Source organism: Mustela nivalis, assembly GCF_964662115.1.
Source record: "Mustela nivalis genome assembly, chromosome: 16".
Lineage (NCBI taxonomy): Eukaryota > Metazoa > Chordata > Mammalia > Carnivora > Mustelidae > Mustela > Mustela nivalis.
The window spans coordinates 28,645,991-28,671,945 of record NC_139035.1 but is presented as its reverse complement, the minus strand read 5'-3'; the positions used below and the strand labels follow the sequence as shown (position 1 = coordinate 28,671,945).

Below are 25,955 nucleotides of genomic sequence, written 5' to 3'. Positions count from 1 at the left end.
GCCGTGCCAGCGACGCGCCAGGGATTTAAAAGCAAACGGGAAGCATAGAACCGAGAACTGTCCTCTCCAGCAGGCCTGTAATTGTGGGCACGAAGGCAGAGAGACGTGAGCCACACCTGCATCCAGAAGCCTGTCCCTCCCATCCCGGGTGCACCGTTCCTCCCCCCAACCCAGTATGCCTGTGCCCACAGCCCTATCCCGTCACAAAACACCGGGCTGATCGGGGCCAGATTTTGCATACACATTTGCCTCTCCTTCATCGGCATAAAATAGAGTCTCATGAACAGGAATGCTCAGTGTTCAAAAATTCAGACTGTGATTACTAAAGTGGGAGTCTGAGAGGGACAGGCTTTGAGGTCCAAAATACCTTCAAGAAGGAGGCCAAGTAGAAACAAAGTTCTGAGCACCTGCAGTTGGAGTTACTGCGGTAAGTCGCATAGTATTTGATACTCAAGATGAAGTCAAAAAGCTACCTGCTGTAATAAGATGCAGACTTTCCCGCAGCGTAGCACCAGAACCCCTCCCCTTGCACACTGAACTAGGAAATTCCCCATACTCTGGAAAAGTAAGAGAAAGTCCAGACCTTTTCAGAAGTGTTAGCGTCAACTCTTAACGTCTTCCGTAAGACACTCTCATTCTCCTAAGAGTGAAAACAGCTTGGGACTGAGATTAACTGTGTAACAGAAATAAACTCCCATCTCCTGCCAGGGACAGAGCAAGATGTCAGTATGATCAATCAAAACAAATGTGGCTCAGGTGGCTGGGCTCGGAGTCCTGGGATCAAACCCCACTTGCTATTCCCTGCTCAGTGGGGAGTCTGCTTCTCCCTCTCCCTCTGCTCCTACCCCTCCCCCCGCTCGTGTGCTCTCTCTCTCTCTCAAATAAATAAATAAAAAGTCTTAAAACAAATGCACTTGAAAACATATCTGAAATGTACCTACACCAGCCAGCAAGCATACACATAGAGAACTCTAGCTTGGGCAATATAACCAAATATAACATTCTATTATTTTTGAAAATTGCATAGCTCAAAGCATGGTGTTGTTTTAATTCATACCATCAAACTGTATCTAAGTTACAAGGATCCCACAAATATCGTGCTGTCCTCCTCACCCAGGACACCCCGCCCCAGCACAGCCCTGGGATTCAGAGCCTGTCATAGAATCCCATGGCTTGTTTTCTTGGCCCATGAGTAGAAGCCAAGGTAATTCCATGATCTTGTCAGTCTTCTTCTGCCCCAAGGTATCACAGAATTGTGTTTCGCCTGATCAGACAAAAGCTATACTCAGCAGCTCTGTTCACTATCTTTGGGGACTCGGAGAATTTCTGGTAACGTTCATGAACACTGTCTCCCTGAGAAAGGAGTGGTGACCTGCCAGAAATGTACCTTAAATATTGTTTTTTAAGATGTACATAGAAGTAGCAAGTGAAGTGACTGACTCACTATCCGAGCTACCGAATACACAGCCAGTGCTCGGCCACCTCCCCAGCAAACACACCTGGAGAGGATGGTGAAGTTATGACCGGCCCAGGGCCCTGATCGGAGTCTTCGTGACTCAGGAGAAAGTAACAACAGGGGCATGCAAACCAGTTGACGGAAAATCTCAGAACGAAACTTACCACTCTGGGCTTCTGCTGGTCCAAGGTATGCAGGAAGGCGGAGTTGGGGTCCAAGCAGCGCTCAGGGTCACTGGAGATGTCCTCCTCCGAATCTTCATAGGAGGAAGAGAAGCCGGTGGAGGAGGCAGATGAAGAGGACAGTTTCCTCAGGGGCAGGCTACCCCGAGGGCTCCCCTGGGCCTCCTCCATGGTCCCATCCTCCTGGGCACCCATGTCTGTGATGATGACCGCTGGTATACTGCTAGGGCTGCAAGCCTCTCTCGGGGAAGTCTTATCCTTTTGATCTGGGGAGAGCAGCTCCAGGCTGGGGTGGGCAGCTCCGTCCTGCTGGGGGCTTCCCCAAGTGCCCTCTGACTGCATCCCTGTGCCACACGTCCAGGCCAGCTGGGCTGCCTCCATGGGGCCCAGCCAAGCCCCAGAGCTCCCAGGCTGCACCCCCAGCCTGTCCCCAGGAAGGCACGGTGGTTCTTTCAGCTCTTTCACGGCTTCCCAGGAAGGCAAAGTCTCCAGCATTCCCCTGAAGGGAATTCCTGCCTTTACCTCCTGTGTCCCAGGCTGTGCTAAGCAACTGCCCCCAAGCAAGCCTCGTGTTGTCAGAGACCCTTCATCCACTCCTCTGGAGCTCGGCGGAGGCTCCCGGACCATGGAGGCCCCACCCTGGGTCACCTCTGGCTTTACGGAGCCCAGGTCTGGAGGTGGCCTGACCCGGTTGGGGGCCTCAGAAAGCTCCAAGCTTTGCGAATTCACAGTCCTGTCCTCTGGCCTTCTGGCTTCAGGCACTCCAGGGCCCCCCAGGCCACCAGGCAGATCTCCTTTCCCCACCTCCCCAGAGGGCTCCCCGTTTTGGGGCCCTTCCCTCTCTGGGGCTGGGCTTGTCTCGCTGCCCAGAGGCTGCCCCTGTCTCTGCACCAGAGACTCCTGGGGGTGCACACCACCGAGTTCTGGGGCCCTCTGAGTGAGGTCAGGGTCGTGTGGATGGTGTGGCCCACTGGATGTGGCTCTTGCTGTCCCCTCTGTGGCCATCCCTAAGTTCACATGGATCAGCCCCAGTGGGGAAGCTTGGCAGCTGCGCGTTTGGGAAGGCAGAGAGACTGTCTTGTCGATTTCCACAGCTCTGGGCGAGCAGTGGGATCTGGCAGGGGTCCTCTTCTCCATTCTTGCAGAATCCGCTGCACCCTGAGCCCCTGGTCCTGACGGGGCCGCGGGGCCGGGGAAAGGTGCCACTCCCTCGTCGCCCTCTGAGAGGCACAGGCCCAGCGCCCTTCCTCTCAGGCGGGAGGAGCCGGCCTCTGCAGTCTGTAGACATTGCTCCCCCCACGACTTTGTCCTCCGTTCCCCACTCTGAGCCAGGGCCCTCCCTGGGGGCTGACTGCTGCTGCGGAGGGGGCAGGGAGAGGGAGAACGAGCCCTGCCCAGGCGCGGGCTGCGGGGCACTTGGACGGCGGAGCTCTGCGCCTGGATGTGCGCCTCGAACATATCCACTTTCTGGTTCACCTGCACATTCTGCAACTCGCGCTGCAGGATTCGAAGCTTCCTCTGGGTCTCCTCCGGCCCCGGAGGGGAGAGGGATCCTGCGGTCACCACCTGCTGCCCGTCCCCTCGAGCGCTGCCCGCCCAACTCGGGCTGCCCACGCTGCTGCCGCCACCGCCGCCGCTGCCGCCGCTCAGCCTGCGCCGGCCGCCCCGCCAGCCCCCGGGGCTCCCGGGCTCCTCGGGCGACAACGACTCGGCGGGGGGGAAGAGGAAAGAGGCGCCTCTCCCGGGGCTGAAAACGCTGCCGGGGCTCAACGCGGCCCTCCCCGGCGGCGGGGGTGTCTCGCTGCTGCTGGACCGGGGGCCGCCGCTCTTCACCTGCTCGGCGCTATTCATGATCACCAGGCTGTTGAGGGCATAGCAGTACACAGCCATAGTACTGGGTCCGCCGCGCTGCCCGCCGCCGCGGCTCCCGAGCGGGCTCCGCCGCTGGCGCCTCCTCCTCGTGCGGCTCCCGGCTCAGCCCCGGAGACCCGGCGGCCGCGGCTAGGCGCGCCGAGGCGGTGGCATGGCCTGGGCTGCGAGCGGAGGGGCAACACCGAGGGCTCAGCCCCGGCCCAAAGCTCCATACACGACAGCGCCGCTGTGGAGACACAAGAAGGAGAGTCAGGACCCCGGAGGGCGGGGGAGGGGGACGGCCGAAGGGGGAGAGGTGGCGGGAGTAGGGGCGGGGCGGCCCGCTCGCCTACGTCGGGTGTCCGGGGTCACTGGACCTCTCGGGACCCGAGTACGCTGCTCCGCGCGGACACCAGCGCAGCGGCGGGTGTGCATTTCCCGAGTGCGCTCCCACCCCTCACCCCCAGGGTGTGATGCGCTTAGAGGTCCCTGCAGAGTCCAAAATCTAAGATTCCTCCCTAAAGCCACACGGCGGGCGGGGGCCCACGTACGGCTACTTGGTTCCTAAGTGTGCTGCGTGCAGGCGCGGCTGAGTCGGATCTCCCCGAGGGTGCGGACACTGCATCCACCGTCTGCGAGTCTCCTCTGGCCGAGCAAACCCTGCTCGAAGCGGGAGGAAGGGCAGCCCGCCCTGAGCCGCAGCATCTGCCGCTCCACCTTCTCTGGCCTCAGGCACCCAGGCGGGGGAAACCTGAGCGGGACCTGCCTCCCCAGCGGCTACCTGCGCCGGGCTGCGGGGAGGACGCCTGCGCGCCGGCCGTTTACCTCCCCGATCCCGAGCTCGGGGTGGGTCCCTCGGCCTACCAGGGCCTGGGCGCGCGGCGGAGCCGCAGCCGAGGGATTTTTTCAGCACTGGCCTTGTCGCCTGTCCCCAAACAAGTGTGTTTTGTGAGTGTGGGCGCGCCTGCGCGCGCCCGGAGCCGAGGCGCTGCACGTCCCCTGTACCGGAACCAGTACTCGTTGCCCCTGTCGTCGCCCCCAGCGGAGGCGTGTGTGTGTGAGCGCGTACAGGGAGCCAAGCCTCCGCACCCCCTGTGCCCCAAGACGCGGCTGCCTCTGAGGCTCCGGGACCCGCGCCCACTCGGAGGCACCCGGGGGCCCGCGCGCCTGCAGCCCGGCTCGGCACCCCGCCCCGGCCCGCGCTCCGAACGCCGGGCGCCGCGGCCGAGGGCCGGGCTCATCCGCATCCTGGGCAGCCTCGCCCGGCGCCAGCACAGCGGCTTTGCTGCCCGAGCCGGGGACGCCCGGTGCTCGCGCGGAAGGCGGCAGGGCCGGCGGCCCGGAAGGCAAGCGGGTGGGACGCCCCGAACCCGTCCCTCCTCCGCTCCCCACGCCTCGGCTCCCGCCGCCCTCCCGGCTCACACTCGGTCCGCGTCCCCGCTTCCCACCTCTCTGTCTTTCCAGAACCCGGAACGCCCAGGTTGGCTCCCTGGCAGGGGAGGGAGGGCTCGGAGGCGAGAGTAGTAAAAAAGCCGCCAAACTTACCTGCAATTTCTCAGCTGCCCGGACCCGAGCAGACTATATGGCCCAGGGACGCAGACCTCGTAGGAACAAGATGGCTTGAAAAGTGAAAAAGCTCAGGATCGACCTCCCCAACGAGCTCTGGAAGACAAAAAAGGGGAGCGCGAACGCTGGGGGAGAGCGCCCGGGCTGGGGCCGGCGATCGCGCGGAGGCTCCGCCGGCCGGCCCTGCACGCCCTTCTGGGCCGTGCAGACACTACCCCTGTCAGTGTCTGCTCTGGCTACTTCAGTGTTTGTTCAATGTGCGATTAAAAAAAAAAAATGGGGGGTGGGGTGGGGTGGGGTGGGGAGGAGGGAGGAGGGAGGAGGGAGAAAGGCGGGGGTTTGGGGGAGGAAAGCAGGAAGGAAGTTGTGAGCCCGTCTGGGGTTGAACTCAGCGGAACAAGTTTTTCTTTTCTTTTCTTTTTTTTTTTTTTTTTTTTTCTATTGCTTGGCAAGACCGAGAAAGGGAAACACTTAAAAAAAAAAAAAAAAAGTTTCCATTGTTAGCTAACAACAACAAAAAAAGTCTTTTGACTTCTGCAGGTTAAAAGATATACGATCCATTTTCCACCCTTCCCCCCAGCCTTGCTGATGTCTTGCTTATTTTTGAAAAATGTTTTTAATAAAGTTTTGAGTGTGCATTTAGACAAAGCAAATCGTGGGGACCTTTTTAGCATTGAAGACTAGCTCAAATCCTATATCAGTGTGATGTGGGTTCTTATACACAAATATGCAAATTCAAAGAAGGTAGTTTGTGGGTGCCCCCTCCCAACTCTGCAGATTTTAAATATGCATCACATAGTATTTTGGAAGATTGTTGGGCTGTGAGCGGTTGATGGTTTTGCAGAGCAACTAGTCGTATAAACATGCCTGGACTTTGCACGCTTCTCTGTTACTAAAGGTGCACAGCAAATGGGACGCTGACATAGTTTTGCATGTAATGCTCAGTTATTTTAAGAAAAAGGATAGTCCTGAAGCTAAGAAAGCCTGAGACGCTTTGCTCAGTCTCTTCTAGCTGGATCATTTTTGAGAGCCATCAGCAAAAAAAAAGGGGGGGTGGCGGGGATAGGTGCCTCAGTCAGTACTCCCAGGCAGGGAAACCCACCCCATTTGAGCACTGTTGCTACCGGTGTGTTTTTCATAATTCCCTAAATCCTAAACCGCAGCATTTAGTACAAAGAGGGAAAACACAGCTGCCAGGCTCAGGAGATTTAAAAATCTAGAACCTGAATTGGCCTTATATTTCTATTAGCTAAAATTTAGATGGAAACTTTGACTTTGTTTGTAGCAAATGCCTCTCTTGCCTGTTTATGGAACAATACCTTTCCAGTGAGCAAAACAGCCTGCTGCTCAATCAGGGAAAGACTCGTGTCAAATCTGAAACCAAGAGATCTTTTAGCTAAGAGCTTCTGGGAATCAGATGCTTGGAGTCCTTTCTAATTTTTTTCCAAATACACCATGAAAGTACTCTTTCACCCACAGCTGGGCCAAATAAAAGGAACCTAGACTGTATTCAGGTGTTGACTTGTGATCTGGGCAGTTGCTAAGGCAGAGGTGCCAGGCCAACCCTTGACCCTAATTTGGTTCCCTAGTGGCTAGTTCCCAGAGGAACTGCTAGTTCCCAGGAGACCCATTCTACAGACTTGGTTCCTAACTGTTCTACAAGAAGCAAACACCATGTCTGGTGTCATGGTGGAAGCAACTGGAGGACCTAGCAGTGCACACTATGAATATGGAAATTTAGCTTCCCAGTCCCTGGGAAATCTCACTGTCACCTCATGGCTAGATATCATTATTCTTTCCCAGAACTGAGAAATTCGGGCTTCCAGGACCTACAATTAGCCTGAAGAATTTTTGCTCAAAAGGGAGCCAACAGCTGGTCAGGGGTGGCACGCAGAAGGAATTCCTGCTTTGGGCTGGAGGTAGAGCCAGACAACAATTCTTCCGGTCCAAAATTCTAACTGTGCTACCAAGAGCATAATGGACTGGGAAAAAGATGGAACAAAACCCGTATCTGGAAGTCAGCATGGCTGGCTTGCTTCCCAAAGCAGAATCTGGTTGTCTTCCACGATTTTAAATGAATGTACGGGAGAAAAAAAACATACAACAAGTTTTAGAAGTCACGCACTGTTCACATTGTAATCTTCAGAACAATCCTATGAGCAAGATACTACGATTATTCCTATTTTACAGGTGAAGGAAGTAAGGCACAGTAATCTCCCCCCCAAATCCCATAGCTGGCAAGTTGCAAAGGCTTGGATTCAAACCTGTGCAGTCGGGATCTAGCATCCGTGCTTGTGACTAATTTCTCCATATTCTATACTAAATACCCACCATTGTAGGTATCGGTAGGGAAAGTTTGCCTAGCTGTCTGGGGTTTCCATCTTCCCACATTTGAAATGGAATCTCATTTATTCATTTATTTACATTCTTATTTGTTTTTTTAATTAATTAATTAATTAATTTTATTAGCATACAATGTATTATTTGTTTCAGGAGTACAGAAATGGAATTTTAGTATATGCACTGCCGAAGCGAGCACCAGAAATGGAATTTTAAAAATCATAGCCATGAAACTAAGAACAGAAAGGCAATTTCTTCAGTTTGACAAAGGGCATCTGTGAAAAAAACCTACAGCTAGCATCATACTTAGTGAAAGGCTGAACTGGCTTCATAGGACCAGGAGCAGGTAAGGGCGTCTGTGCTTGCCGCTGCTATCCAGTATGGTTCTGGGAGCCCTCGTCAGAGCAGTTAGATGAAAAATAGAAATAAAAGGCTTCAGACTGGAAAGAAAGAAGCAAAACTCTAGGTACAGTTGATACGATTGTCTATGCAGAAAATCCTATGGAGTCCACAGCAAAGCTTTAGGTGAGGTTAGCAAGTGTATTGGTTTGCTAGGGCTGTGGTAACAAAGTACCAGGGCCCGAGTGGTGTGAACAAACAAATGTACTGCTTCACAATCCTGGGGGCAAGAAGTCTGAATGAGGGTGGTGGCAGGTCTGGCTTCTTCTGAGGCCTCCCTCCTTGGCCACCCTCTCCGTGTATCCATGTCCCACTCTCTCATTCTGATGAGGATGACAGTCATATTGGATTAGGGCCCACCCAATTTTAACTAAATTACCTCTTTAAAGACCCTACCTCCAAATACAGAGACATTCTGAGGTACTAGGAATTAGAAGATCAACACATAATTTAAAAAAAAAAATTCACTTATTTATTTGACAGAGAGATAGAGAGCACAAGGAGGCAGAGCAGCAGGCAGAGGGAGAGGGAGAAGCAGGCTCTCCGCTGAGCAGGGAGCCTGACATGGGGCTAGATCCCAGGATCCTGAGATCATGACCTGAGCTGAAGGCAGTTGCTTAACCGACTGAGCCACTCAGGCATGCCAGGATGCATTAATTTCAACACATAAATTTTGAGGGCACATAATTCACCCCATAACAGCCAGGTTGCGGGATACAAGATCAATAGGTCAAAATCAATTGTAGGTCTATAGATTAGCTATGAATGATCAGAAATCAAAATTTAAAAGAATACTATTTATAATAGCATCAGGAACTATGAAATACACAGGTGTTACCATAAGAGAAGGGGTGTAAGACAGTAGAATGAAATCAACAGAACACCACTGATGAAATTCAAATGGAAAGATACCCCACATGCATCAACCAAAGACTCAGTATTGTTACAATGTCAGTTTTCCCCAAATTAGTCTGCAGAATCAGTACAATCCTGATCAATATCGTTCCAGAGGGTTTTTTTTTTTTTTATTGTTGTAAAAACTGACAAGCTGATTTTAGGTTTCAGAGGGAAATACAAAGGATCTAGATTCACTGGAACAGCTTTGGAAAAAACCAGAGTGAAAGGACTACCACTCTCACATTTCAGGAATTACTATAAAGCTGTAATAACCAAGACAGCATGGTATTGGCATAAAGTTAGACAAATAGATAAACGTGACAGAATACACAGTCCAGAAATAGACGGATATGTATAGGGAGGATTGATATTTGATACAGGTACACAAAAGTGGAGAAAGGAATCTTTTGACAAATAGCGCTATAACAACCGGATATCTCTATGAGATTCAATCCGTATCTTGTACCATCTATAAAAATTGACACAAATTGACTCATAGGTCTAAGTGTAAAACCTAAAACCATAAAAGTTTTATAAGGACATAAGAGAGAATCTTTGGGACCTTCAGTTGAACAAATATTTCTTGGATATGATATCAAAACATGTTCCTTAAAAAAATAAAAAAGCTGACAGATTGGACCACGTTAAAATTAGATGTTCTTCTGAGACCAATGAAAAGACAAGCTACAGACTGGGAGATAATATATGCAAAGTGTATATTTTAAGATTTGTTTATTTATTTGAGAGAGAGAAAGAGAACGAACAAGGAAAGAGATAGAGGGAGAGAGAATCCCCAAGCACACTTCCGCTGAGAGTGGAGTCCAGCCAAGGGTTCCAACCCAGGACACTGAGATCAAAGGACCTGAGCTGAAATCGAGAGTCAGCTGCGCAACTGACAGAGCCACCCACATGCCCTTCAGAGTGTGCACTTTGATTAAAGGCGCAGTATTTAGAATATATAAAGAACTCTTAAAACTTAATAATCAGAGAAGGTAAAAAATGGGCAGAAATTTGGGGTGACACGTCCTTTAAGGGTGTATGAAAGTGGCAAATATGCATTGAAAAGATGCTCAGCATCAGTAGTCAGCAGGGAGCTGTGATTTAAACCACAACTAAATATCCTTACACACCTATTTGAAAAATGTATCTGGTGATGATGTAGGGGAAGTGAGTTCTCATATGCTGCTAATGGGAATATCAATGACATCACCACTTTGGAATAAAGATGGACAGTTTCTTTAAAAGCTAAACATACAGAGGGACCTGGGTGGCTTAGTCGGTTAAGCATCCAACTCTTGATTTTAGCTCAGGTCGTGATCTTGGGGTCGTGAGATCAAGCCCCACGTCTGGCTCTGAGCTCAGCAAGATTCAGCTTGAGAGTCTCTTTCTGTCTCTCTCTGCCTCTGTTCCTTTCCCAACTTGCATGTGTGCATGTGTGCTTTTTCTTTATCAAAATAAATAAAATCTTAAAAAAAAATAAAAAGCTAAATAGATACTATTTCAATCCTAGGTATTTACTCTAGAGAAATGAAAGTATATATCCAGGGGCCCCTGGCTGGCTCAGTCATTAGAGTGTGCAACTCCCCATCTTGGGGTTGTAAGTTGAAGCCCCACATTGGGTGTAGAAATTACTTAAAAATAAAATCTTAAAAAAAAAAAGAAAGAAAGCATACAGTCATATAAAGGTTTGTGCACAAGTATTCACAACAGCTTTATTTGGATTGGCCAAAAAGTGAGAAACAGCCCAAATGTCCATCAACACATGGATGGATGAACAAACTGTGGTACCTCTATGCAGGGAATCCTACTTGTCAACAGAAAGAAACCAGCCATCGACAGACACACAGCATGGATGAGTCTCAACAGGGTCATGTGAGTAAAAGAAGCTAGATAAAATAGAGTACCCTCTGTACAATTCCATCTGTAGAAAATTCTAGAAAACACCGACAGAAAGCAGATTGGGAGATGAGGAAGGCAGAGGGGCACAAGGAAACTTTGGGAGGTGATGCCAAGTTCACCATGTTGGTGGTGGGGGTGATTTCACAAGTGAAAACTACCAGATCCTACAGTGTTGAACGTGTGCACTTGATGGTATGTGAATTACAACTCAACCAGTCTGGTTCTTAAAAAACATAGCTGTGGATAGGTACAGCCCTCCATTTGGCTGTTATAGGCCCCATTCTGGTGCCAAGCACAGTGTCAGGCACAAAATATTCTTTGTGGGTAAAATGTTAAATCCTTCATTTATTGATGCTCTCATAAAATTTTATGGACTAACTCTGCCTTCCACTTCCCCATCATCTGTAACTCTGTAAAACTATCTGATGCACTGTGTGATAATCTTCATCTTCCCACCTTTGTTCCCTTCCAGACAGTGAGTTCTTCAAGGAAAGGGCCTCAATCTTTGTATCTCCTCAGCCTTAGGTTTTAGCCTGACACAGAGTCGATCTATACATATTTATCAAATCAAAACAATAGATGAATCAAGCAGTCAATCAAATCATTGTGCAAAAAACCCCCAAAACCCAACAAAATGAACCAACCAACCAAACAAAACCAAGGAATCAGCGCCACCAGGAAAGCAGCCGAAGGCCTGTCCACCATGGAGCTTGGCTGGTGGGAACAGGCAGGGGAAGGGTCTTCCCTTTACCTGTACTCCTTGCTTGAAATCTTAGTTCCAAAGTTTCCAAAAGTCCATTAGGCCAAGGCATGGCTGCGACCAAGTTGTGTCCCTAAGAGAGGTCACTATACCTTCTCCCATCTACCACAGGCTGAACGTGACCAAGGCCATACACAAGGAAGGGTCCTCATATCGCCTTTCACCCCTGCCCAGCCCTCTGGAAACGTCATCACTTTTCCCTCACCTTCCCCATGATCTGGGTAAGGCAGCCAATACTTCATCCATTCCTTCATGTACTGGCCTGTTGAGTGTGCATCAGTCCCCTGGGCTCCTAGGGATGGGGTGGTGAGGCCCCTCCCTGCCCTCAGCCCATGGGGAGAACCCTGAGCCCATCGAGAGCTGGCTGTGCCCTCCTGGATGTTGCTGCCAAGGAGGGGTGGGGAAGGCAGCTCGGTTAGATCTGAGGTTCTTACAGGCTCCCCCATATACCACGGCTGTGTGTCCTGAGGCAAGTACCAGAAACTCTCTGAGCCTTGGTTTGGAGCTCTGTGCATGGCAAGGATTGTAACACCCAATGCATAGTGTTCTTATGAGGATCCAAGAGAAATGCATGGGTAAGCGCTCCAGAAGATATACTTTCTTAAAAAGTAGTGCTCAACCCCTTAGCATCTTGTACCAAGAAAGATCCAAGACTTAGTTGATCTAAGAACCTGCCCCACTCAGGCAGGGATCCAATAAAATGTTGGTTCTACAATGAGCTTCCTCTGCACCCAGAGACCTCCCTTCCTATACCAACACCGCTCTTATCCCTGCCACCAGTGGGGGGCTCTGGGCTCTGGGGGCCCTCTGAGCATTTTCTCTCTGCTCTAACTTCTAAAACTCTGAAGTCTGATGACATCCAGATGGCTATGCCCACACTCATAAAACAACACAAGGGATGCCTGTTCAAGGCTCACAGGCCCTTCCAAGTGGGTCTGTCTGCCCCGCTCCCTAGTTAGAAATGCTGGTATCAAAGGGCCACTCTGGGCTTCTTGCTTATTAGGCTCGGGTGCACAGGGGTCCCACCGACAGCAAGCCACAGGCTGGCTGATGGCCAGGCGTGAAAACAGGGGTGCTTTCGTGGGACTTGGGAGTCCTTACTCCAAGAACCCAGCAGAAGGATCAAGAGGTCGGCCTTATAAATGGGAGCTGAGATGGAAGGACCAGGAATGAGCAAAGGATGTCTGGGTGAGCACAGGCGTGTGCAGAACAGTCATGTCCCCACAAGAAACCCCACAGCACCTGGAGCAGCCATGGACAGGGAGAGGCAGAGTGTCACCTGACTTGCAGGGGCCCTCCCAGATCCCATTCCCGGGAGGCTGGCAGGCTCTGTGTCTGCCCCAGATTATGTGAGCTGCAGATGGAGTGTTTCTGTGAACAACCCTTCCCTTAGCCACTTAGTACCTTGCCTTACACATCAATGTTTTATTCACAAGTAAGTCCTTGGTGTTTAAAAAAATACTATGTTTAAAAAGATGACCTGATTATTTTTTGAAGTATTTTATTTATTTATTTGACATACAGAGAGAAAGAGAGAGAGCACAATCAGGGAGAGCAGCGGAAGGAGGAGAAGTAGGCTCCTTGCCTAGCAGAGATCCTGCTGCGGGACTCCATCCCAGGACCCTGGGATCATGACCTGAGCCGAAGGTAGCCGCTTAACAACTGAGCCACCCAGGCAAACCTTGGTATTATTTATTTTAAATGCCCAGAGTCCTGCTGCCCTTTGCCACTACCAATCCATGACTGAATCTGGAAGGGCAAAAGGCAAATGGCAAATGTTATGATTCTAGGTTGACATGAAGAAGAAAAGACTTTCTTTTCTTTTCTTTTTTTTTTTTAAGAGAGAACACATGAGTGAGCACAGGTGGAGGGACAGGCACCGGGAGAGAGAGAATCTCACGCAGACGCCATGCTGAGCACAGAGCCTGACACGGGGCTCAATCTCACGACCCTGAGATCACAACCTGATATCAAGAGTCAGTGTTTAACTGACTGAGCCTCCCAGGTGCCAGGAACAAAGATTTTATTGTAACACCCGCAGTCCTACCTTGTGTCTTCCGGAGCACACACGGAGTACTGGGGTTTCCCCCTATAATGCATATTCTTCATTCATTCCTTCTTCTTACGTTTACTAAACACCCCCTCCTCATTATGTGCTCTGTTGGAATCTGCCACGTTTTGTCTCCTTCCCTTGGAGGCAGGGAATAATAAAGTCTTACCCCAATTTGCATCGGCAGTGCCCGACGTAAAGAAGGCTGATAAATGTTTTTTTATTTTTTTTTCTTTTAAAGATTTTATTTACTCATCTAACAGAGAGAGAGAGCGCGCGCGTGCACAAGCAGGGGGAGAGGCAGAGGGAGAAAGGAGAAGCAGACTTCCCAGTGAGCAGAGATCCCGATGCAGAACTTGATCCCAGTACCCTGGGATCATGACCTTAGCTGAAGGCGGGAGCGTAACCGACTGAGCCCCCCAGGTGCCCCTGATAAGTATTTCTTGAATGACTGATGTCTGCAACTCAGGCCAGGGGAACAAGTAAAGGATTTTTTAAGTTTCCTAAATCCGGATGTTCAGACTGGGGCTGAGAAGGGGCCAACATGCGGACTGGAAACACTCCTGCAGTAGAACACAAGAGAATGAAAGGTGTCCTCCGACTGAAACATGCTCTGCTTTCAAACTGACTCCTCAGCCACTTGGATAACAGATTTCTGTGCAGTTGGCCTGGCTCTGACCCAAGCCCGGAGACCCCAAAAGCCATGGATCAGCCATTATCTGCACCAGTGGTTTTTATGTACATGCATGTTTTTTTCATGGTCTGGAATCAACCATGAACTGATAAGAGAGAGATTGAAAAGATGTTCTCCTGCTTTTCATATCTAAATGCAAATACAGCCAAGCCCAACCCTCGTGTGGAAACGTGGTGTCAACAGCTTGGTTAAACTGAAATCGAGTCACTCGTGGTTGAGAGGTTGGCTGCATGGTATTCGCTGCACAGGTCCCTTCTCCAGGGAACCCCCCACCCCACATGCCGGGCTGTCTGTGACTTAAGGCTGGTCTTCCTGTAAGCTTAAATGGGGACACGGTCAGGAAGAGTACCTACACCCTTCTCCTGCCTCCTTCTCTGGGTGACTGGAGTTGGGTGACATTGGTGTCCCCCTCTCCACCTGGGACAAAAATAAGTGGTGAGAAAAAACATTTTTTTACAATTTTAAGTCAACTGTACTCAACCTGGGGCTTGAACTCATGACCCCGCGTTCAGGAGTTACATGCTCCACCGACTGAGCTGACCCTATGGCCCCTTCCATGAAATTGAGAAGCCATTATTTTCTGTGGTTTGGATACCAAGGCTTGAGTCTGAGCGGTCACAGTCGGCAATCCCAGGAGAGCCAGAAGGCTCGCCTTTGAGTCAAGCTCGTCACATCATTTAATGTTTTAGGGACAGGAAGGAAGCACAGTTCACATGCTGGGTCTTTAAGAACAAAGTCTCAGGAGAGGTCACTCTGTGATGTTCTAGCACAGAGTAGGTGGCTATCTCTAGCAGAAAGAGGAAGTCTCGGGTCCCCGGCCTGTCCCTCGCTGTGAAGGGACAGAATCAGCAACGTAAGATTCTATCTCTGGTGATTGCTGACCTCCCTGCACTCACGCCTCGCGCATCTACAGAGCTGGTCCTGTGTGCCCACTGCCCTCGGACCCGCAAGAGCCTCCCTTCAGCCTTGGGTATCGTTAGTAATGCCCTGCGTTTACTCATCAAGCTGCGTTACTCACCCAGAGCGGCGACGAAAAGGACATGATGAAGGAGACGAGTGTATCGAGTTCTACAGAGAGAACTCAGACTAGAAAGGGGGCTGAGCTTAACAATGATTATAATTCAGTGTGGCCGGTGGTGGGCCTGGCATTCAAGGCTCCAAGAGAGCGCAGTGGCAGGCTGCCCTCGGCTCAGGGAGGAGGTGGGAGGGCTTCAGGAGAAGGGGCTATAGAGGATGGTTAGGAGCTCACCAGGCAAAGAAGAAAGACCCTCTTCTGGACAGGGTCACCTGGGGCGCAAGGGCTCTGACCCAGGGGAGCAGCTGGGAGGGTGGCGGTGGGGAGGGGCTGGAGCGCAGGGTGGGAGGGGTCAGCAGCAATGTCCAGAAGAGCCTGGCATAGCAGTTTGGCTGAACTTAGCAGGGACGTTCCTTGATCGCTGGGCGACAGAGTTTGGATTTTTATTTAAAATGATGGGGAGTCACCAACAAGACTCAAGAGGAGAGTGACACAAGTGAATCAGAGTTTCAGAACGATCTCTCTGAGGCAGTGTGGGGGACGCATTGGACGGGGAGAGACAGAGACCTGTTCTCCGGGGCACCTGTGTTTCTGCTGGGCAGGCACCCCCAAGGCCCCAGGGACACCACGCCTGGCTCTCAGCGGCTGGCAGCTGATTGTCCATCGCCGTAACAAGCCACAGAAATGCAGGGGCTTAAAACAACAGGGACCTGAGATCTGTCCTCAGCCTGGCCCCTTGCTTCATCAAAGCACTGGTCTGCTAAGACTGTCCCAGGAGTGATGGCCACCTGCTCTGCTCTGGTCTGGCTGAGAAGCAAGACCCAGGTCCCACCCATGCCCGAGGAGAGGGGATCACACAGGGGGTGACCACCGGCAGGCTTAGCAGTGTCCCTCCGGCAGGCTTAGCAGTGTCCCTCCGGCAGGCTTAGCAGTGTCTGTCTCTACGGACTTAGATCTTACACTGTCTCAGAATCACCCGGAAAGAATCAGATAGGGGTCTTCTGGGGTGTGTGTGTGTGATCAGAGTTTATCTGTATCAATCCAGTGGTTATGGGGTTGCTTTCCCAAGCAGGGGTCCCATACGAGGTTATCGCTATGGTCCTATGAGAGGCTGAAGAGTTCGACTTCTCCTCTTCATCTTTTTATTCCTATTACCTATGAGGTCCTTGGGTTTCAAAGTCTGTGCTGCACACAGACTTGAACTCCCGCCCTGCCAGTTACAGCTGGGGCCGTTTGGAAGTGTGGTAGCTCGTCTGAGCATCACCAGCAGCCTCACTGGCAAAGCCGGGGTACAGTTCCTCACCCCATAGGCTCTCGAGGGCAGACAGAAAGGAACGCAGCCCGGGCCTCGCCCCGCGGAATTCCACCGGTAACTCAGGCCTCGTTGTGGCCGAGGCCCTGGCGCTGACCAAGGTGGACTTCCAGGCCATGTTCAGGGCCATGTCCAGGAAGTTCAGGCCATGTCCCTCCATGGCAGGGACAAAGTGAGCCCTGCCGTGGCGGGCTGGGACCGAGGCTCTGGCATCACACCCAACAGCAAGGCTGCCACGGTGGGAAAGACTGATGGAGCAGCTAAGGGTTTTGTGTGGCCACTGCTTCCCTGGAGGCTCTCCGTCCCAGCTGTCCCCATGCAACCCTGCAGGTCCCCACCCCCACTGTGGGGGCTGGGACTTGTTGCTGCCGAGCATCCTAGGGCACAGCCTTGTGCTGGACAGGGCTCTTCACGGCCAGCCACAGAAACTGTGAGTTTTGCTCCCATGAGCCGAAGGCCAGGATAAAACGGTACAGGGTCTTGGCGAGCTCATTAAACCAGCACAGTCCACCAGGTTCGGGCAGTGCGGCAGGAAAGAGGGAGGCTCCCAGGCCCAAACTGCCCTGAGGAGCAGTCCAGCACCACACCACACACACGGACATAGCTCGTCCTGCCGCACCCCAGAGCGGGACTCCGCCACCAAGGCCACCTGCCCAGTCACCGCCGAGGCTCTCCATGGCCCTGCCTCTGTGTCACGATCCCGTGCACGTGCCTGATGGGCTTCTTATGTCGATGATACCTCAATCAAGTGTTTTTTTTTTAAAAGGTGTTATTTATTTATTTGAGAGAATGAGAGAGAGAGCACAAGCAGAGAGGGAGGGAGAGGGAGAAGCAGACTCCCCCACAGAGCTTGGAGCCCGACATGGGACTCGATCCCAGATCCCTGAAATGACGACCTGAGCCGAAGGCAGACACTTAATGACTGAGCCCCCCGGGCACCCCTTTCCTCCCATTTTTAACCGACAGCTGGCAAGAGATGCATTTTACTGAAGTAATAAATACGTGAACACGTTTCCTCAGAAATAAAATGAAGATGACAATGAGTCCTTCAGGACTCGTCATGATGGGTAGGTGAGATCACGCATCAGAGTTAGTCTATCCCCAAGTATTATAAGAATAATTATTATAATAATTCAAGTATTATAAGAATGATTATTAGCTATAGAAAAATTGGTATTAATTCAGTAATAAGTAAATAAGTAGCCTTCCTGTGATTAGTGATTATAATTGTAATTTTTGTGACAATCAACTCTGAAGCCTCAGCTAGCTGACTGAAGGATAAGGATTCATGAAACAGGGGTGTCTGGGTGACTCAGTCAGGGAAGCAGCTGCCTTTGGCTCAGGTCATGATCTCGGGATCCTGGGATCGAGCGTTGGGGGGCCCCTGCTCAGTGGGGAGCCTGCTTCTCTCTTTCCCTCTGTGCACTCCTGTTCTCTCTCAAATAAATAAATAAAATCGTAATTTAAAAAATAAAAGACTTCATAAAACAAGAACTCGTACCTGCCTCCTGGAGGAATGCTTCCTGGTTCAGATCTGCTCAGGCAATTCAGTAACAAAATCCCCTTGGAGTCCAGGGCAACTCCGCTTGGCCCTAAATCCCCAGTATCTCATTCCCATGATGATGTCCTGCCCGGGAGGCCCAGGTCATGTGGCTTTGCACATCGCCCGCAGAGATGGGACACGAACTCAGGATGAAGTTATCAACTAAACCCTGAAATAAGTCCCAGGCTGTAGGACCGAGGGGTGGGGGGGGGCAGGGCTGGGGGTGGTAGGCTGGGAGATCCCGGGAAGCATCCCCAGCCCCAAGTCTGAGTCCCAAGCCAGGAGACAGCTGACTCCACTGGGGTCACCACGTGTGCTGATGTCACTGTTTCCAAAGGGTGAAGTGTAAGCCTTCCTGGGATCTTCCCTCCCCCGACACTCAGCATTTCCTGCCTGCTGCTGTCTGCCCCCCCTTCACTTTGCCAATTAGGGTATTAAAATGCCTAGTTCCTGCAGAGTTTTCAGAACCTCAAGTGACTCATACTGTGCCCTTGAGTGAGTGCAAAAAGAATCGAACCATTCCTGTTGCTAAAGGCAGCGGTTTCACATTTTTGAGATGATCTGAATCTGCATTTTCTTTCTTTACTTTGCAAACACTTGTGAGGGGTGAATAGTGGGGTAATACAGAAGAAGGTGGGCCTGGAGGAAGTCAAACGGGGCATGAATGGGACACACATCTGCATCGTCATTTTTTCTGTCTGGAAACATTTTCTGGGAGCTGAAGCTTCATGGAATCTGATTTCTTTACCTCTGGTCCCTCTCTCATTTTAATGCAGGTAAGTGGTTCATTCCCCTGACCCACTCTCTTATCTAACCCCCCATGCGTTCACCTTCATCCTAGCTGATGACACCCCAGATTCTGTCGAGCACTGCTCTTTCCTGAACGTCCTGTGGCCAAGGCCATCCAGTGATATCAGACCTGGCAAGTTCAAGGGGAACCCAGCATCTTTTGCTTCTTCTCTCAATGAAGAACTTAATGACACCACTTGTTCATCCAAGCTAGAAGCCCTAGGGTCTTCAGTTTACTTTGAGGAGTGGATTGTGCTTCTTATTCACTCCCCCCCCCCCAACCCGGGATACATGCTCAGTTCTGCGCCCCCTCCCCACACTGCCTCACCCCGCCCCAGCTTCCAGGGTATGTCTAATCCACCCCTTCACCCCCCATCTCTGCTGCCGTCAGTCAGGCTCACATCATCCTTGCATAAAGCCACGGTGACCGCCTCCTAATCGAATTCTTTACTTTTCCATCTGTCCATCCATCTCTCCTACAAATATTTATTGAGCACCTACTATATGCCAGGCACTGTTTGAGAACTTGGGGATATGAATGAACCAAACAGGAGTCCGGCCCCTGTGGAGTTTACATTCTTGTGATGTAGCCAGAAGACATGCAACGGTAAAGGACTTCTGAATGTGATGGCAGACTGGAACTTTCTTTTGGACTTTGTTCTGTGAATACTTCAAAAATGGCCAAAACAAAGAGTAAGCCAAAAAAAAAAAAAAAAGTCATCAATGGCAATCAAATAAGGAATGAGGGACAGCTACAATAAACATCACAGTTAACCAAGAGGAGAAACAAGAGGCTGGATGGAATAGAGAAAGGCCCCCAACCCCCTGCTCGGGGTGGTGGTGGTGGTGAGGGGGGTGGCTTGGCTTCTGGCCAAGTCCCTCCTCTGCTGAAAACTGTGGCAGAGAATCTAGGTCCTGAGGATTCTCATGGATTCTGATGAGAACCCCAAAGCCCTGAGAAGCCAAGCATGTAGGTATTTATATGCATTTCATGTAGGTATTTATATGCATTTCCTCTGTGGACTGAGAGGTAGTAGGTACAGAAAGAAAGGGGGAAAATGCAGGGAATGCAGAAAGAGGCTGATTCTGACCACAGTGAAGGCTCCAGGGCAACCAGCTGAACCCTGCAACAATGTTACTGCCCAGCCCAGAGGGGTAAATTCTGACACATCTCCAAAGTCACAGAGAGAGCAGACCTCAGCTTTCTATGGTCAACACTCCACCTTCTGAGCTTCCTGTCCCCCCCCCCCATGCCCCCTGAAACCCTGCAATGATGCAGAGAGAGAAAAAAACCAAACTGACCTCAGCTGCAAGAGGGAAGAGTCAAGAAGTCACCCGCCCTCCATCAGAGCCAATTAAACCAGGGAATGCCCCTCCCTGATCGGGGGCAGATGGGAGGGGAAGCAGCACAGCTATGAAAGTAGGCCACGAAGGGAAAAGGGGGGATGCAGCCAGCAAAGGCCAGGCTCCACGTGAGCGGACATCATAACTGAAGCATCAGAAGAAAATTCCAGAAGACAGGAGTTTCTTTCTGCTCAACAGTTCAGTGAGCGCAGGAATCCAGTGAAACTAGGACTCAAAGATGAGGAGGGAAACAATAGGAGAGAAGGGAGATTTCAGATTTAGGGCACCAAATAAAGGTCATTATAGGATTAAAATATCATTTCTGGATATAGAATTAAAGTATCAACTGGAAATAAGAACAGAAGAGATGCTGTTGACATTTGAATTATGATGTCTGGGAGAAGCTCACCATCATCACAGTGAATGTAAATGAGAACAAGAAAGAAATTGATGTGGGACAGAGAAAAACAGGATTAAGTTGAAGGATAATTGATGGGCCTGAGTGGAGAGCCCTACAGGCAGGACAAAGGTGTGTTCAAACTGCAATCAGGTGAATTTCCTTCAAAGGAAGGGCTGTGTATACAAATGAGTGGGATAAACCATGTTCCAAGAAGATGAAGGCAGAAATTAGTGGACTTTGGTGATAAAGAAAAAATTCTTCAGGATGCCTGGGTGACTCAGTCCATTCAGCGTTTGCCTTTGGCTCAGGTCTTGGTCCCAGGGTCCTGGGATCTAGTCCTGCGTCTGGCTCCCTGCTCAGCAGGGAGACTGCTTCTCCCACTGCCCCTGCCCCTGCTTGTGCTCTCTCTCTCTCTGTCAAATAAAGAAATAAAATCTGTGTCAAATAAATAAATAAAATCTTAAAAACAAAATTTTCAAGCATCTTCACAGAAAAAGCAAACCACTCCAGGGGATCAACAGCTGAGGGGACTCCCCTCCCATATGCAACATTCCAGGCTGGGAGCTGGAGATTTGGATGGGGGGGGGGGGTGTCCATGGTAATTGACTTGTTTGACCTCTAGCTATCTGGCATTAGCTTGCAAACCTGAATGTGCACCTTGGCTGCAATCCTACGGATTTCACGCTTGGCTATTTTATATATTCCACAAAAATGATTGCAGGGGCCCCTGGGTGGCTCTGCCTTCAGCTCGGGTCATGATCCCAGGGTCCTGGGATCGAGCCCCGGCATCGGGCTCTCTGCTCAGAAGGAAGCCTGCTTCCCTTCCTCTCTCTCTGCCTGCCTCTCTGCCTGCTTGTGATCTCTGTCTGTCAAATAAATAAATAAAAATCTTAAAAATAAATGATTGCAATCATGCTGGAAGTCAGGCACAAGAATGTTCGTAACAGCGCTGCTCGTGATAGGAAAAATCCAGAAACAATCCAACTCTCAGCTGAATGGGTAAGAACATTGCAGCTTTTTCCAAATTCATACACTGAATTTAGAGCAGGGATGACAAAGGAACCACAGGCACACACATCGATGTCACCAAATCTCAGAACCATGCCACATTTAGCATGTTAAAAAGCAAACAAAATTCGGTGGTGCATCCCTGGAGGAAATTTCATGGTAAATCTCAAAAGAACTAGGGCTGCCATCTCCTGGGGGAGCTGGGCTGGGAATTGACCACTGGGAGGAGCGCACGGAGAGCTTCACCAGTCCTAGCAACGCGCCAGGGACCCGCTGGGTAACGAGTTTATGTGTTGTATTATGATAACTTACGATCTATACAGTATGCAGACTTTTGCAGGTGTCAATATTTCCGGAGAATAAAGGGAACAACATTCTAAACATTTTTGAAGCTTTTTTTTTAATCACCTAGGGAAAGAACTAAGGAAAAAAAAAAAATAGAGCACCATAAAGAAAGTGTGATCGAGGAATGATGGCTGGACCAGGTGTTTGCAAAGGGCTCAGGGAGTGCGGCACACTGAGTCCTTCCCGAAAAACCAAACCAAACCAAACCAAAAACCCCTGCTTGTTATAAAATCAAACCTGTAGGGGAATGAATGAACTGAAGAACTCGAGAACAGGGAGATCACTGTAAAAAGACTTAGGGAGAATATCGAATCCATTTAAATGTAGCATTGTTAAAAAGAAAAGAAAGGGATGGAAATATGGTGACCCAACAGAACATCCATGCTTTAAACCTGGACTGTGCATAAAAACAACAGTAGTAATTTTCTACTGTATACCAGGGATGAGCTTTCCTATCTGGCCATGTCGGAGGGACAGATCTAGAAACAGTGGTCAGCTTAAACAATTATAACAGTGGGCAGAGGATGAGACACCTGTTCCCAGGAACTAGACCACCAGCGACATGGGGGTGAGGTCCTGGAGAGCTGGAACACACACAGGTGACCCCATGTTCCCCCGGGGTTCCTTCTCCTGGGGAAAACCTCTGAGCCCCAGCAAGGAAATGCAGAGACAGGGGGTCTGAGTGAGCTGGGTGGGTGGAAGCTCAGAGGTTGCTGAGGGCCGTGGAACTCATGGGGCAGAGATGAAGAGAGGAGGGGGACCCAGCTGCGCAGGAGTCGAGGTGCCCGCCCCTCTGGTTGAGTGTGGTCTTGGACAGAGGGTTGACCTTAGGGGGAGGGTCTGGCAGGGAGCAACCGCCATGGGCTAAAAGTCACCTAGGTGGAGCAGAGCTGCGAGCAGCTGGCCCTCCCACCAGCAAGAGTGGACCGACCCTGCTGAGCACCTGCCCACCCAGCTGGATCCTGGAAGGAAAACGAGCAGAAGCGAAGGTGACGTGGCCGTGAAAGCCACTGATGGTCTAACATCTGACCTTGCCAAAGCAATATTGATTCCAAAGGCAAAACTTACATCAGGGCGAGGAGGCACGATGCTTTCATCATCAGACAGGAAGCGAGCAGCGTGGATGGAGCCTAGACCAGTGGTTCATCCAGCACCAACAAAAAGTGAAAGGTCTTTTTCTGCCTCGGGAATGCATGTCGTGAAACGGAGATGGAACCCATTCCTTAAGGCACTGAATGTTTTCTCTGTTTAAATGACTTGTGTTTGGTATTTATTTTCCACGCATCGTCCCTCCTTTCAATGTTCTTTACTAAAAACATCTACTCGGACAGAGATTTTTTCGTTATTGAAATATGTAATCTTAACAAAAATAAATTGTATATTTATTATCATATCTTTTTAAAAATAGCCAGCTTCTGAAGCATGGTTTATAACCCTACCACAGAAACACGACTCAGTTTGTTATTACGTTACTCGGTAACATTTAAAAACAAGTAAATAAAGTGTTTTAAAAATGTGGAATATGATTTTGGGAAAATCCCAAGAATTCCTGGGAATGATGACTTGTGCCTGAATCCCAAGGATTAATGCTACTTCTTTATCTGCCGAAACCCTGCAAGTTCTTCAAATTTCAGCTCACACATACCCTCTTCTTTAAGATTTTCTGTATTTAAAATCAGCCAGAAATGTTCTGTGTTGGCCAAAGCTGATTATTGTGAATGTCTGAAATCCAATACAATGTAGTCTAGGCAAAGGAATGCTTTATTGGCTATAGTTCAGGTATAGCTTGATCCAGGGGTTTAGAATGCCATGATTCCTCTCTCTTTCTCTCTCTCTCTCTCTTGTTTTTGTTTTTGTTTTTGACTCTCTGTCTTTTTCCTTCTGTCCCAGCTTTTTCTCTGACATAGGTTCAGTTTCTCTCAACTTACTGTTGAATATATTCACTGGGAGCTCCAAGCATGCATTTTCCTGAAAACTCATGATCCTAGACCGAGAGAGAATGAATGCTTTTCTGGGAGGTTTGATAAAAGTCCTCAGTCGCTTTCTGATTGTCCCCATGTGTGCCATCTGCTCCGCCCTGACCCCAGTGATTATCATCAGGGATGTAGATATTCTGATTGGCTACAAATGGGTCACCTGCCCTCATCTGGGATGAGCCCTACCTGCCTAATGGAAGGGATGCGATCCTGGGTGTCGGGGAGCCATGGATGTCCCCCAGACCTTCCAACCTTCTCTCCTTCCCCAGAAGGGATCACATCTCTCTGTCTACACCCCCATAACTGCTCCTCTGCCTGTAATATATTATCTCCCAGAGTACTCTCATGCGCATGTCTGTCTCCCCTCCGTCCACTCCACATCGTCTGGCTTTCCTCCTTTTGGCATCCCAGCATCTAGCGCGTGCCTGGCAAGCAGCAGGTGCTCAACAGTTCAAGTTCATGTGCTTGTCAGGCACCACCCATAGTTCTATATGAACTGCTTACTCTTCCCAGCTGTACTGTGAGGTAGGAATTATTAACCCCCATTTAAATATTTATAGAATAAGTGAATACAGTTAAGTCATGGTTTTAAAAAGTTACAAACCGAACCTCATTAGAGAAGCCAAGGGCTGCCTGTTGCCGTCCACCAGACTCGGAGCTGTCAAAGGGATCTATTATCTTGTGGGCACTTCCCAGAAGGTAGCGTGACCGCAGAATGAGGCTGGGATGACCTCCACGGGGGAAGCTGGGCTGGGGCCAGCCACGTGGGCCCAGAGGCAGAGGGTACTGGCTGCCAGTCACCTCTGCTGCCCATAACATCATAAAATATCTGAGCTCCCCCTGAGGCCAACAAACAAAAGAACAACTGCCTATTAGAGTAAGTCATCCTGACACTGGACCCCGTCCAAGACACACAGAAGGAATCCCTCTGGCAGATCCGAGGTGGAGTTACAAAGCCAGAGGGACCCGGACAATCACCCAGGATTATGCTTTTGTTTTCCAGATGAGGAAGTAGAGGCCCATAGAGGTTAAAGCAATCGTCCAAGGTCGCACAGCTGGTTAGTACAGAATCTAGAAGCTGGAAGCCGAGCCCAGGTCACTTTCTGTGCTCCCCAAGTCTCCACACACCTGAAGCTTTCCTTGGAGGTGTCATGGCCCCGGCTTCAAGCCTGCATCCCTGGGCAGGCAGCCTCCATGCAGCATGCCTAGTTCCTTGTAGACACGCTCTGGAGATGCCTTGGCTCTGTGACAGTCAGAGGTGGGATCCCCAGGACACAGCTCCGTAACGTAGAGTAGGGGAGCACTGTGCCCAGGACCTGGGCAAGGTCCCATTGGAGAGAGGTCCATGGCATGTCCTCCAGAGCAGGATGGCGGAGGGCATTCAGATGATGTCTGGATCAGCAGGGAAGACGACCCTCTGTCTCCACCAGCCTCCCGGAGCCTCATCTCCTGCCCCCACCATGGCCATCACATATTTTGAACCCTTCCACTGCCTCTACTAGCAACCTGCTGGGGTGGCTTTTCCCAGCACTGAGATGACATTTAGCAGGTCATTGGGCACTTCCAGCATATCAGCATGTCTGCCGGGCCGGCTGCTGCTTTCCTTGGATGCAGATACCCAAACACCCCCAAAACCCCAGTCTCCATAGGAACAGGCCCTCATCAGATGCATGTGGGCCCCAGATGGGAGCACAAATGGAATCCCACATGCTGTGCGTGTAAATAGTGAGAAGCGATAAATAACACCAGTAAACTCCTAAAGGAGACACGTTCCACCCTCCTGTACTGATAGACTCATTTTTATAGTAACAACATTTTAAAAGATGTGTAAAGTTATTATTTTTATGTGACCACAAGTCAGCAGGATATCAAAGACATCTAAATTTAATTATTATAGGATATACCTGGTGTTTGATGATGGGCTGGCAGTTTCCAGACAAGTAACAAAATAAAGACACACAGAAATCACATACGATCATAGTATTTACTCTATGGAAATGGGGTTTTTAAAAGATTTTTATTTATTTATTTTAGAGAGAGAGGGTGGGGCATGACCAAGGGAGAGGGAGAGAGAGAATGTCAAGTAGACTCCCTGCTGAGCTTGGAGCCTGATGGGGGCTCGATCTCAC

At 50.2% G+C, this 25,955-nt stretch overlaps 1 protein-coding gene across 3 annotated transcripts in view; it reads right to left on the bottom strand.

Annotated features, from left to right (window-relative positions):
- ITPKB (inositol-trisphosphate 3-kinase B) overlaps positions 1-5,318 on the bottom strand; it is an 87,195-nt gene extending 81,877 nt beyond the window's left edge. Inside the window, exons 1-2 of one of the 3 annotated variants that reach the window (XM_082704418.1) lie at positions 5,035-5,318; positions 1,621-3,736 (exon numbers count right to left, since the gene is read on the bottom strand). In XM_082704418.1, coding sequence (XP_082560544.1) covers positions 1,621-3,528 — 1,908 coding nt within the window. In that variant the 5' untranslated portion in view covers positions 3,529-3,736; positions 5,035-5,318. Of the gene's footprint in view, positions 1-1,620; positions 3,737-4,040; positions 4,201-4,353; positions 4,376-5,034 lie in introns of those variants that run through there. The other 2 variants (XM_082704420.1, XM_082704419.1) reach the window with 2 other exon arrangements.
- Positions 5,319-25,955: the final 20,637 nt, after the last annotated feature.